The 14,488-nt window shown below is 33.3% G+C and overlaps 3 protein-coding genes across 9 annotated transcripts in view; 2 read left to right on the forward strand and 1 right to left on the reverse strand.

The window, feature by feature from the left end:
- Positions 1–14,488, reverse strand: part of LOC127966768 (cell adhesion molecule 2) — a 456,176-nt gene that overhangs the window by 205,915 nt on the left and 235,773 nt on the right. The gene's annotated exons all lie outside the window — the stretch shown is intronic.
- LOC127966770 (C-type lectin domain family 4 member M-like) overlaps positions 1–14,488 on the forward strand; it is a 370,290-nt gene that overhangs the window by 70,875 nt on the left and 284,927 nt on the right. The window lies entirely within an intron of this gene.
- The window catches only part of LOC127966772 (hepatic lectin), a 61,645-nt gene that overhangs the window by 34,736 nt on the left and 12,421 nt on the right, over positions 1–14,488 (forward strand). Inside the window, exons 2-3 of one of the 4 annotated variants that reach the window (XM_052568013.1) lie at positions 6,545–6,799; positions 6,982–7,109. The exons of 2 other annotated variants lie outside the window; for them this stretch is intronic. In XM_052568013.1, coding sequence (XP_052423973.1) covers positions 6,545–6,799; positions 6,982–7,109 — 383 coding nt within the window. Of the gene's footprint in view, positions 1–6,544; positions 6,800–6,981; positions 7,110–12,344; positions 14,106–14,488 lie in introns of those variants that run through there. One more of the 4 variants, XM_052568014.1, reaches the window with a different exon arrangement.

The raw sequence follows: 14,488 nt of genomic DNA on the forward strand, positions 1-14,488 counted from the left end.
GGAAATTCGGACCACGTGCTTGATAAGATAGAACATATGATTTATGATACCCCGAGCAAAGACAATATCTAATTGGTCAAGACCACATTTGAGGTGTGACCAAAAGGCCAGTTTAAATACTCAGGACACCATTACATTTTGCTTTTAGCCTTTAGCTTTGCTTCTTAAATTTTGCTATTAGCCCTGCCTGCTTTTAGCTTTTGCTCCAAGCTTTTTCTGCTCTTAGTCATCGCTTTTAGCGTTCTTTGAGTGCGGTTCCAGCGTGCGTCGGCCTGCACGCCTGCTGTTACTTAGCCACGATGAGAAGAAACACAACCTAGTCTCGTCAAACTTTACTTCTGTTCTTTTACTTTAGTTTATTTAGTTAACCTCCAGACTCTGATCTGTACTGTTGTATCTAATATAATTTTAACCTCATTGAGGAACTTAATGCGAGGGTTAATTAATTGATGGCTGTTCATATCTATGCAATTTTACGTATTGCTGTAAACTTGGGATTCCACATTTTTATTCTCTTAAACTCATTCTTAATTAACTTTCTATCTTCCTGCAAGTTGTGTGAATGTGTGAGTGCGTGTGCTTGTGTAAGATTAGTTTATATGTCTTAGATTTATCTAATAAAGCCTTATTCATATTGAAAAGAGAAGCATCTTGTGTTTTGTGCTTACAAGTTAATGTCATAAACTGCCGATCTTGTTACTGTGCTTATTGATAGTTTTTTCACTATACTTTGGATATTAATATCCAGTGCAGATTTGATGTTAAACGGCTCGTTCAATGAATCCCTAGCCATTTCAGTGATCAGCCGTGAAACAGTGATTCTGTTCAAATTCCCTTTAAAATCGTAAAAGATTCCCTTTGAGGTAAATTGACCTGTTTCCCTTACACAGGCTTTACAGAAATAAAACAACAGTAAAAAAATTGTTTGTGTTGTTGTGTTTAATTTCAGTAATTTTGACAAAAGACAAGCTCTCTGATGAGAAACACCCTGAGGGGATTCAGGCTGATGTTTTTTTCTGTTCACCCTCTTTTCTGAATTGCATCTGATCTGTGACTTTGAATGGCATTTGGTGGCACCAGGGTTGATTCTTGGAATGAACCTGCAAGGACAAGAGAGAGAAAAAAACAACAAAAAAAAAAACATCTGTTAACATTTTATATGAAGCCCATATTTATAATACATTATAAGGGTATTCTTAATCCAGTATAAATAATGCATAAAAATGCATATAAAAACCCTCATAATGTTATATGAACTCATGAATAATCATAACAACAATTAAAATACATTATAATACTTAGGTACTTTAGTACATTATAACACAATGAATATCATATTAAATTTACTACTTTTACTTATATATTAGGTAACAATTTAATTTGATTCTCCCCTTATTGACTATAAGCAACTTTGCAACAGCATGTCGAATGACTCTCATTAGAGTATTAGCAGGCTTAGGTTAAGGTTACCGTAGGAAGAATATTGACCTGCAAAAAATTTCATAGTCAGTTTGTCTGTTGGTGGACCTTCAGAATAATCAAACTGATATTATAATCAAATTAGTTGAAAACAAAGGTGTCATATCACACATTTATCTGGTATCTGATATTATAAGTGGTCTGCTTTATGTAAAGTTACATAAGTAACATGGCAAAATATGTGTCTTTATAACATTATAGCATTATATATTATACATTATATTACATTATAACATTATAACTATGTGAAATATAATCCATTTACTTAAGTGAGAAATATAATCCATTACTTAAGTGGATGCAACATTTTCATTGTGTTTTAAATCATCATACTCTTAAAAGCTATAACCACAAATAAATAAATATTATAATACATTAAATCTGTTCTTATTATTATTAATATGATGATACAACTTTTTTGTATATAGTGATTTGTGCATTCATTATAATTGCTTAAGAATACTCTTATAATGTATTACAAATATGAGCTTTATAGAAAGTGTTACAAAACATTCAACCCAGATTAAAAATTTCAATGTATTATTATTAATTTCAATTAAGTCAGGTGAACTTCAGAGGGGTAAGCCCCACCCCAAAACATAGCAAAAGCTCCACGACCATCACCACCCACCTCTTTGTTAACAAAACTAGATTAATAGTACATAGATATATTTTAAGATATTTGTTTATTAGATATATTTAATAAACAGATTGTCTTTTTCAGGGGCGTCATCCACTCATTATTTTTGATGGGGCACAAGTTATTATTATTTTTGTATTTCTTTTTTTTTTTCAGAATGAATTATCATGAAATATCTTAATTTTCCCCTTTATAGATTATGATTTCTATAGTGGGCGATGGTCAATGTAACCTCATAATGAAATATGCATTAAAGAAACTTGTCTGTTTACTTAACAGAAATGGATGTCATGCCATAACATATTTTTAATATGACTTTTATTTACTTATATTTAATGTGAATTTAACATTGCAAGTTAATGCAAATAAAAACATTGCAAGTTACATTATCAAAGAACATTTTCACTGAAAGTCTTGATTGGGCACTCTCAAAAACTGCCATTAAAATCACTGAAGCTTTTTTTCTTCTTCTCTCTCTTATTGGAATATGTAAATTGAATACATGTCTGTTGTTGTTGTTCTTGTGTTTTATTCTGAATGGATATATTAGGTTATTTGTTATAGGCTATGATAAAAATAATAAAAAGTAAAAAAAAAAAAATAATAATAATAAAAAATAACTGAAGCTGTGTACACAATGTGAAATTAATATCTTACAGATTCGTACACATATTTGTTGTTTCTGACTAGAGAATTCACCAGAAAGAGTTATTCAGTAAGTGAGCGAGTGAAGAAAACACCAGCATTTCAGCGATGACTAATCTGAACACCTCTGATTGGTCATTGCATTAATAAGCTCAACAACATGGTGTGTGATTGGTTAATGCGCAGTGCAGTAAAAACACATTTGTATCACATTTTATAACAATTAGAATATTTTAATTATTTTAATATTTTGATTTAGCCTAGCCACGGCCCCCCTGCAATACCGCTAAGACCCACAGTTTGGGAAGCACTGCACTACACTATCTGAATGCACCTATAAAAATAGTCCATCACAAATCATATAAGCTCCATTCCTTACAATGCATTCATATAGATCAAACAGTAGAGCAAAGTGCTATATTGCTGAAAAAAATAGAATGGATTCCAAGCGAATGGATAACGAAAAAAATAAATAAAAAAAATACAAAAATATTTTTTAGCTAGTTTACTTCGGTTAACTTACCAGTTAATGTTATCACTGTTATGATGGGATTCACAAGTAAATCCAGACCACAAACTAGCAAATAAAAAAACTAAGTACTTTTTCTTCAGTAAACAGGCTACTGTTTGGATAACTCAATAATGTGTAGCTTATGCAGCACAAATGGCTTTGAATTAAAGCATCTAGCAAATGCATGAATGTAAATATACTGCAAAATCTAAATATTTTGGGTTACCTAATTCTTATTTTGAATAATATGGACAACTGGCCTTATGATGGGCCCTCATAATCAGCATCTGTGTTTTTAACTGGAGAAATCTCCTGTATCAGTCACAACAGCCCTCTATAGTTTATGGTCAGAAAAAAAAAAAAAAACTACCATACAACAGCAGAACAGTTTATAATAAATAAACAGCATTTATAATATTTGTTAACCAATCTTGCTACATTAATATATTGCTATTCCTGTGCCTTGTGACGAGCTGAACCGGGGGCTAACTCGGCTAATATAGTAGTTCATGGAAGCCTACTCACCTGTTGTTAGCATCGCTACGATGGCAATCACAAGAAAAGACTCCAATAAACCTCTGTTGCAAATGACATGACAAATGACCACAACCTGAAAATAAAATGCAAAAGATGTACATAACAACAATGTTTATTAATTCAGTTTTCTTTACTATTTTAATGTTAGCTCGCTGCTATGCAAGGCATGTCTGAGATATCCTGTCATAAAGAGGCAAGGAATAATTATAATGTTTTTATAATTAATTTACTTGGGCTATCTGACGTTATAACTTACCAGTTGATGTAATCACCATCACGATGGCTCCAAAATACACCTCCCGACTTTGCAGACGATAAGATTCACAAACTTTAACGTAACAAAAACCAGATAGTCTAGCTCTTCTGATTGGTCAAAATCAGAAGAGTGGGTGGGGTGGTGTTGGTGCAGTGGATAAGACACATGCCTTTGGTGTGAGAGACACGAGTTTGAATCCACTCTGAGACACCAATGTGTCCCTGAGCAAGACACTTAACCCCTAGTTGCTCCAGAGGCATGCGACCTCTGACATATATAACAATTGTAAGTCTCTTTGGATAAAAGTGTCAGCTAAATGTAAATGTCAGAGAACATTATACAAGTGTACAAATTTCATAACAAGAATTCACATGCTGATGTACAACATTTTTTTTTTTTGTGTTTTTTTGCAGATGTGTTGAATGTGTTTTGCACCATAATAACTGCAGCAATAGTAGCAAAACACGTAAAAGTTTCTTGATTTTGTGATTCGTAGAACAGGATTTGTGCACCTGCAGTGAAGGATTCGAGAAGGTGTAACTATTGTGTTATGTTTGTGGAAGAGGAAATTTTTTTTTACAAGTCTACAAATTTTGTCTGTGACTTCAAATGTACTGGTACTCATCTGTGGCTATTCTCTACAACTATAAATTCACAGACGCTCAGTTGTTTTGCACCAAAAATACCTTCATATTAATGAAGCATGAGTGTGCATAAAGCTGAACAAATGTAATTTTTTTTTTTTTTTTTTGCCATATTTACACAATTCATATATGAAAATAATGTGATGGTATATAATGAAAAGTGTTAACTGAAAACAAATCTTAAAATGTTGAATGCTGTCTAGAAATAATGGCAATCACGGTATAAAGTGCTATATCACCAAATACATTTTCCCCATAACTGTTTAAGAACTTTATGAGATATACAGTAACAAACAAATGAAAGATCAGCCGGCAGCCATATCACCCTGGAGCCCAAGACCGGTTTCCCACTGAAGCTAAGCAGGGCTGAGCCTGGTCAGTACCTGGATGGGAGACCTCCTGAGAAAACTAGGTTGCTGCTGGAAGCGGTGCTAGTGAGGCCAGCAGGGGGTGCTCACCCTATGGTCTGTCTGGGTCCTAGCGCCCCAGTAGTGACGGGGACACTATACTGTCAACAAGCACCGTCCTTCGGATGAGATGTTAAACCGAGGTCCTGACTCTCTGTGGTCATTAAAAATACCAGGATGTCTTTTGAAAAGAGTAGAGGTGTGACCTCGGCATCCTGGCTAAATTCGCCCATTAGCCTCTGACCATCATGGCCTCCTTACAATCCCCATATCTGCTGATTGGCTTCATCACTCTGTCTCCTCTCCACCAGTAAGCTGGTGTGTGGTGGGCATTCTGGCGCACTATGGCTGCCGTCGTCAAAAAAACCACAGATGAAGAACAGACTTTACACACTGACCTCAGAACAGTTTTGTTTTACTTTTCTCAGCAACACTCGAAATAGCATTTAAAAGAAGCAGCCATTTTAAATATAAATTCAAATAAGGAACACAGACTTGAGCACCAGTTAAAGGTGCTGTAGGGAACTTTTATAAAAAAAAATATTTTTTACATATTTATTAAACCTGTCATTATGTCCTGACAGTAGAATATGAGACAGATAATCTGTGAAAAAATCAAGCTCCTCTGGCTCCTCCCAGTGGTCCTATTGCCATTTGCAGAAACTCCATTGCTCCCGGTAAAAAATAACCAATCAGAGCTGCGGTCCGTAACTTTGTGTTCAAAATGTAGGAAAATTTATATAATAAGCGAGTAAACCATGAATCCATTTTCCAAACCGTGTTTTTGGCTTGTCCTGAATCACTAGGGTACACCTATAATAAGTGTTCATATTCGGACTATTTTAGATTGCTTCGGGGAAACCGTGGTGGAGTAACCCAGTACCTTTGTGATTCTTCATAGACATAAACAGAGAGAAGTAGTTCCGGCTACGATGTTCTTCCGCAAGACGCAAGCAGTTCTGTTTATTAACCGCTAGAGCGTCAAAAGTTCCCTACCGCAGCTTTAAGTTGAATTTGTATCCAATTTTAAGGATTAGGTCAGGTGACTTTTCTCTCATGTACTAAATTAAACCTGGCTGCTACGTTTAATCATATTGCCACAACAAATAAACATAATTATATGTTAACTGGCATGAACCAATAGAATGTCACATGCTCCTGTACTTCGACATAATTTGCCCCACATTGGCCTCACCTACTGAAATCTCAAAAAGCAGAGAGCCACAAAGTAGAAACAAACAGAGAAAGGTTCCACCATTTACAAAACAAACAAAAACATCTATCTGTGTATAGCAATACGAACACTGATAGAAAACGGGGTAAGGACAAAGAAGAGAAAACAAACTCAACACACAGAAACACAAACACACTTTCAATACTGTATGTAGAAATTAAGAAACATTTCTTCATGTCTGTCATCTTCAGGAAGTGATTCAGTGAAGAGCAGGAGCTCCAGAGCAGCTGTAGTGTGTTTGGTTCTGCTGTGTGTTCTTCTGCTGACTGCAGTCATAGTGCTGTGTGTCCACATCTACACAAACCTCACAGTACAAAGAAACGAACTAGAAATCAAGATCACCAACCTCACAGTACAAAAAAAAGAGCTAGAAATCAAGAACACCAACCTCACAGAAGAAAGAAAGACCAAGAGAGAGCAGCTAATAAATCAGCTTTCAAATCTTGGTAAAGATTGTAAGTTTATTTATTCTATAGTCTACACTATACAGTACATTATTACATATTAATATATATATATATATATATATATATATATATATATATATATATATATATATATATATATATATATATATATATATATATATACATATATATACATATTAATACATATTCACATGTTACAGATGAATGGATTTACTATCAATTCAGTTTTTACTATAAGTCCAATGAGAAGAAGAACTGGACTGAGAGCAGACGAGACTGTTTGAAGAAAGGAGCAGATCTGATCATCATAAACAACAGAACAGAACAAGTGAGAGAAAGATGCTGTGTGTGTTTGTGATGTTTAGCTGATGAGTGAGAGATGGTCAGATGAAATGTGTATACTGCTAATTTATTATATTAGCACGTTATTCTCTCTTTAGGATTTTGTTATGAATATTACTAATAAAACTGAATTCTGGATTGGTCTGACTGACATTGATGTGGAGGACACATGGAAATGGGTTGATGGCAGCAACATGACCTCTGGGTGAGAAATTACAGAACTGAACTGATCATTATCTAATAAATGATTCTCACAGTCAGTATCATTATCACAGAAAGCAGCACTGAACATCTAATGCTGATCTGTCTTTCAGGTTCTGGGCAAAAGGTGGAGAAGTAAACGAGCCAAGAGGAGGAACATTAGAGAACTGTGCTGTGTCTTATATACCACGGTCGCCTGAAATAACAGGGTGGCATGATGTTAAATGTAATCTTACTTATTACTGGATCTGTGAGAAGAGTATTTTACCTCTCATATAGTATTGTATATATATATATATATATATATATATATATATATATATATATATATATATATATATATATATATATATATATATATATATATAAATAATAATAACAATAATAATAATAATAATAATAATAATAATAATAATAATAATAATTATTATTATTATTATTATTATTATTATTATTATTATTATTATTATTATTATTATTTTCTTTGGGTGACCCAAGTTTAACAGTCATAACTTTCATAACTAATGATTATCATTCAAAGCAGGAGGGTCTATTTTTGCTTGTGAAGCTTCACCTTGTGTCTTTGATATTTAATTTTTGATATACATTTTGTATTACTAGATTCCAGGCAGGTGTGTTGAAGCTGAGGTTTTTCAGGATGGTGGTTCTGCAGTAGCAGGACTGAACACTCCTGATCGAAAATCAATATTTATTACCATCTTGCATCAAACTTATTACCTGAATTGTAAAAGACTGCTGTAAGATTGTTGTAGTGTTCATCTTGTTGCCAGAATGATTGATTTGTAAACTGTAATGGATTTATAAGACAATAAACATATACGATTACAAAACAATTCAAATGAATTATTAATTTGGAAAAGAAAATCTCTTAAATGTGCATCAGCAGTGTGCAAATGTGTGTCCTGTTTATTGGACGACTGCGAGCTGCTTTATTTCTCAGTATTAAAACAGTTTCTAATCTTTCATAGATTTACATCAGAAAAAAAAAAAGCATGTCTGAGAAAATGGAAGATGGCATCACTAAAACAGGTTTGACAGGATCATTTTAGGATGGGTCTGAATTTTAATATACTGGGTTTATTGGCATAATATTGTACTTTCTTCCAAAAGAAAAAGTGAGACACTTCAATGGAAGTGAATTGGGAAAATGTATGAATGTCAAATACTCCCTGTATCAGTCGTATATCAGTCGCCAATTATTTGTAAATGTTAAAAAAACTTACTGTATCAATACAAATACAAATACAAATTTATTCATAAGTGAGTCTTTAGCTGTGTTTGAAATCACCCCTATATCTTCATTCACTATTCCCTACTTTAATCCACTAATATAGAAAACTTGAAATAATGAATGAAAGTGACTGAATGAATTCAGACACTGAATGTGGCGGAAGGGCTGCTGATATAATCTTCTACTGTATCATAGCCAGAATACAAATAATATGTCTGTTCACAAGCATTTTATTGTGGTAAGAGGAAAAAAAAGTTGATTCAAAAAGCCTTTAAGCTCAAATAATAATAATAAAAATTACCATCATAAACTAACTTAGCTTTATGAAAGCATTCATAGTACTTATTAGTAGTAGTATCATAGTATATTTTACAGGAGTGTCCTGGCCAAGATAGGCAGCTGAGTTTACATAGACAATTTTACATCAAAGTTACAACTCACAAACATAAACAAACATCATTTCATAGATATAAAAACATGCTTCTGATTTGAAACATTTACACACCATTAATTTACTCTGATTATTGTTTAATAAATATTTTAAGTGACCACAAGATACTAAATTTTTTAACTTCATCTCAGTCTGGAGAAGAATCCAATCTGAGGCTGCAGCATATTTAAAAGAGGTTTTTCTCAACTTGCTTCCAGCAAAAGGCACAAACAGGTTGTGGATGCGTAATGAGATGATACAAAATATTATACGTATTTTTTTTTATAATTCATTATGCATTCATTATAATTCCTTAAGAATACCTTTATAATGTATTATAAATACAGGCTTCATAGAAAGTGTTATCAAACATGCTTCAGAAATGTTTTTGATGACTAAATGAGAAAATAAGGAACAGAGAGTGGACAGTATATTTTGGGAATGCAATGGGTTTCTTCAGAAAAAAAAACTGCTATTATAATGTGTTACCACTTTGCTTTATAAGTCCTTTACCACAGGGGTTGCCATATTATATATATATATATATATATATATATATATATATATATATATATATATATATATATATATATAATGGATTATTGTTATGATTATTTATTCTAGCCAAAACTAGTCATTAAACGGACAATTCACACAAAAATGTATATTCAATGACATGCAAAATACTATAGTATGTCAAATGAATAAGTTAGTTTTCACACATCGCTAGTGTATCACAGCGATCTGGTCAGGAAAGACTGCAGCATGTGTATCTAGAATGTGTCTAATGCTGTAAGAATGAAGCTCTAGAATTAGACATCTTCTATCAAATTAAAAAATCTCCCCATAAGTCACCTAAGGAGAATCACCTAAAGAGAGTCAACTAGTGATCCTCACATCTAACCATTTTCCAAAAGGAACTCAATTTTTTCTAAATAGTCAGGAGAAAAAAACAAAACAAAATCAGTGCCTGAACAATATATCACATGACCACAGTGGTGCTTTATAACTGTGAAAACCAAAAAGCAGAAGTTCAGACAGGTCCAGTCCACTTGAAGCAACAACTTCCAATAACCTTACACTCAACTCCAGCAATATGGACATTTCTGGCAAATTTCAGACAGGAATAGAATTGGAAGAGACGGATATCAACAGTTTTGATGCCAATACAGAAAGAGGGTACATGAACATTGAGAGATATCAGACACCTCGAAACACAGGTACTGAGACTCATTTTATTATAATTACAACTGGCAGTTTAGGTCTAAGCAAATCACAGTTTGCACTGCACACACAATTGCAAACTGTAATGCGAACCTGGAAACGCATCATGGTACTGAACCCAAGACTTCCTTTAGACAGTACATACATCCTACAGAGCTGGCCTGAGTTTGAGTTGGCTTGATTTACAGGAATGTGAAAGCAAACTCAAACTCACTTGTTAGTACGCATTAGATTAGTAATATGTGCCCTGAAGTGCTACTATGAATTATTTAGGGGTAAATGCCAGGACTCTCCTGTGAAAGAGATTTTAATCTCAGAGAGATTTTCCTGGTTAAATAAAGGTCAAATAAAATTTGGTGATGTCAAGATGACTACAAATGCATGGGGCTTGAGACAACACTGCAGAAGGCACTGGGAACAATCGTATTTGAATTTGGATCACAACAAATCTGTCCAGTGTGAAAGCACACTAACGGACATATTTAAGTCATAAGAGAGTTTAAGAATCATTAATCTTCATATATGTCCTCTTCTTTTTAGTGAGGATCAGAAGCTTCAGAGCAGCTGTAGTGTGTTTGGTTCTGCTGTGTGTTCTTCTGCTGACTGCAGTCATAGTGCTGTGTGTCAATGTCCATACAATAAGAACAAAATACCCAACAGGTGTTGGCAATGGTAAGTTTCTTTATTTTATGTAGTTTTGTTATAGTCTCAGTATCTTTTATGGTACACTATATATTCTTTGAGTAAACTATCTGCAAGAAGTTACAGGTCAGTGTATAGTTCTTTATGCCATCCAAGATGAATTCGCTTTTTTATCAAAACAGATGTGGAGTAACTTACAATCACTCACACAACAGTTTAAAGTTGAAATTCCTTCACGATGGATTTGTTTTTTTACAAACACACAGCTTCTGGAGTCATGTTGATTACTTGTGGATGTTTTTATTAGATGTACTCTCATTGTGATGGCACCCATTCACTGCAGAGGATCTGTTAGTGAGCAGGTTCTACATTTCTCTGAATTTGTTTTGATGTAGAAACAAACTAAATCTTGAATGGCATGAGCATAAATATTAAGCAAAAATTTATTTTTTCTTTTTCTTATTTAGTAACACTTTAGAATAACTTTCATTAATGAGCCATTAACAAACATTATATAATGTTAAAATAATCATTACTTAATATATATATTCACATTTATAGAAATATGAGATAATGTACTTGTTAATGTTTTCATCAATTAACTTATTAACATTACCAAATGATTAACAGATCATTATTTAATGTAAATTGAAATGCTCACAAATGTCTATAAACTTTAAATTCATATAATCATGCATTTTTTTAATCTTCAAATGATTTTGACAGATGGTTTATGATTAAAAGCTTCATTAAGAAATAATTAACAGACATTATATAATGCTTAACTGACCATGAGTTAATGTTTACAAATGTCATTACACTTTCAATGTGTTTTAAAAATCTACCAATAAAATTTTAACAGAAATAACAAACACGTTTATTTGTGTAGAATGCTTACAAGCGTCATTAAACTTCAATTCACGTATTAGCTAATGCTCATTTTTACATTTACAAATGTTGTGAGAATAAAGCTTTATTATTCATTTTAAGCACTTCACAAACTATTTATGTTAATATATTATTTAACACATAATTATAATCTGTAAAGGTCACTTGGTATATTTGGCTGTTGTTTGTTTGTGGTTAGTAAAGTTTTGCTGAATGCTTGGTAAAGACATTATACACATTGTAATTTGGGTACGAAATATGGTTTTATTGCCTCAACACTTATATAAGCATATTATTGTGTATCATGAAACAGAATATTCCTTGAATCATACATCAGCACGATTCAATCTATATCAATAGATTGAATCATGTTCCCTTATAGTAGTCATATTGACCCATGCACAATGTTGACCTCTTACCCAACCCATGACATTTTTAAACATTCTAATTTACACTAAATTTTTATTATTTTATTATAATAAAATTATTAGGTTATGTTTAATACAATTATTAGTAAACTTTAACACGCACTTTATTTCATGTTTCTAGATATGTGAATATATTTTAACTAATGATCCGTTAAGCATTACATAATGTTTGTTATTTATTATTTATTTTTATTTTTATGTGTACTATACCTTGAACAGATTGCTCTGACTTTCCTAAATGGATAACGTACAAGCTAGGTTCCATGGATTTCAAGATTCTTTAAGGAAACCATTAATGCCAATAAACATTCTTTCAATGATGTTGGCTCATTCGGGAATGAAGCAAGGGGATTTTATTCATAACTGAGTCATTAGCTGTGTTTGAAATCACCCCTATATCTTCATTCACTATTCACTATTCTCTACTTTAATCCACTAATATAGACGATTTGAAAGAATGAATGAAAGTGAATGAATTAATTAAGACACTGAATGTGGCGGAAGGGCTGCTGATATAGTCTTCTAGCAAGATGCGGAAATTTATTTAGAGTGTCTCTCATGAGTTGCTGTTGGTTGTACATGGGTTATACATTTGCTTTTGAGGTGCATTATAGGACTGAATGAGTGCATTTGACAATGTTCACTACTACATACAGTACTTAAAATGGCAGTCCCATCAACTTTGGGGGATGACGGTCACTGAATCATCAATCATTTACTTCAAAAACTCTCATTGACTCATGAATGAAACACCACTGCTGTGTGCTGCTCTGAGAACGGAACCCTTTATTCTGTTTTGTCTTCGTTTGGAACCATTTTTATTGGTGGAGCAAAAATAAACTAAAATACATGTTCCTCAATATTAACTTGATTATTGAACTGTTGTGTCTCCATCTGATGTTGTCCTCGAACAATAGCAATACAGCATAAGTAGGATCTTTTGATCATAGTGTTTTGATAATAGTCATTACATGCACACAGCCAGTAATAATTGTGAGAGACACACTGAACATAATGGGCCCTATTTTTACGATCTAAGAGCATGGTCTAATGTGCGTGACGCTGGTGCACTCAGGGAATCCACTTTTGGTAGTTTAACAACAGGAAAACGGTCAACACACCCAGGCTCATGCTCTAAGCGGGTTGTCCCTATTCTCTTAATGAGTAATGGGTGTTTTTGGGACATAAAGTGCAATAAACCAGTCAGAATCTCCCATCCCCTTTAAAAACCAATTGCACTTGTGCCATGGCAGGTTAACATGGTGGAATGTCATTTTTAATTATTAAAAATGTTTGTGTGCTGCTGCGAATCCCTGTGTATATAATAAGTAAAGTGTATCTGCATTGAGCACCTGCCTATAGGTGCATATTACTAACGCGCTCTTTAAATAACAAAGAAAAAATATTGCACCAGACTTTGGACCAGGTTTGAGTTGGTCTTTGGCGCAATCTATTTTCACTTCCTCAAAATAGCAACGCACCAACAGTGCGCCTGAACACATCACTTTTTTTGACCAGCACGCCCATTGGTGCACAAATGGGAGCAAATGCTTTCGCTATTTAAACAACGTAGCGCAGGATTGGAAAAATGAGAACTGTGTCAGGCAAAAACTAGCAAAAACACTTGTGCCACGCCTTGCGAATCATTTAAGATTGTGGTAACGTAGAGTAATTCTTTAGAGCTTCTTTCCATTCTATACACAAAATGTCATATTATAAGTGCAACATGTAATATTGGCAGCTATCGGATGAAAATCTATTGGTTGTAATGGGTATTGTAGTCCAAATTCTAAATAATGGATATAATTGTTTCTCCCGCCCCTCCTCTTCAGACTTAACCCTCACATGGTTTACCAGACTAAGGACACAAAACAAGAATGAGCACAACTGACAATGGAAGGCGTCGAGCCATTCACTGTAAGTTGATTTATCAGTGTTTTCATGTATCTCTTTTTATGAATCATACTATGTTTCTCAACAATTGTCATCCCATGGTGTTGAAATTATATTTGATAAATCGTCAGTGGACTGAATTACACAGGCCAATACAAAAAAAAAATACATTTTGATAAGGAATGCCCACTTCAAAATAGTTTTTCAGTAACAAAAAAGAAAAAAAAAAAGAAAAAAAACTAGTAGGTGAAATTAGCATGCTTTCTAAATATTTGTGAATTATTCATGCCTTATATTTTGTAATGAACCTCCACATGATCTATTAGCCATAATGGCTTCAGGAGAGTTCAGAATAAGTCAAATATAACATTTTATTTGTCAGGTAAGAATGACAATTACATGAATAA

This window comes from Carassius gibelio, chromosome B10, assembly GCF_023724105.1.
Source record: "Carassius gibelio isolate Cgi1373 ecotype wild population from Czech Republic chromosome B10, carGib1.2-hapl.c, whole genome shotgun sequence".
Classification (NCBI taxonomy): Eukaryota; Metazoa; Chordata; class Actinopteri; order Cypriniformes; family Cyprinidae; genus Carassius; species Carassius gibelio.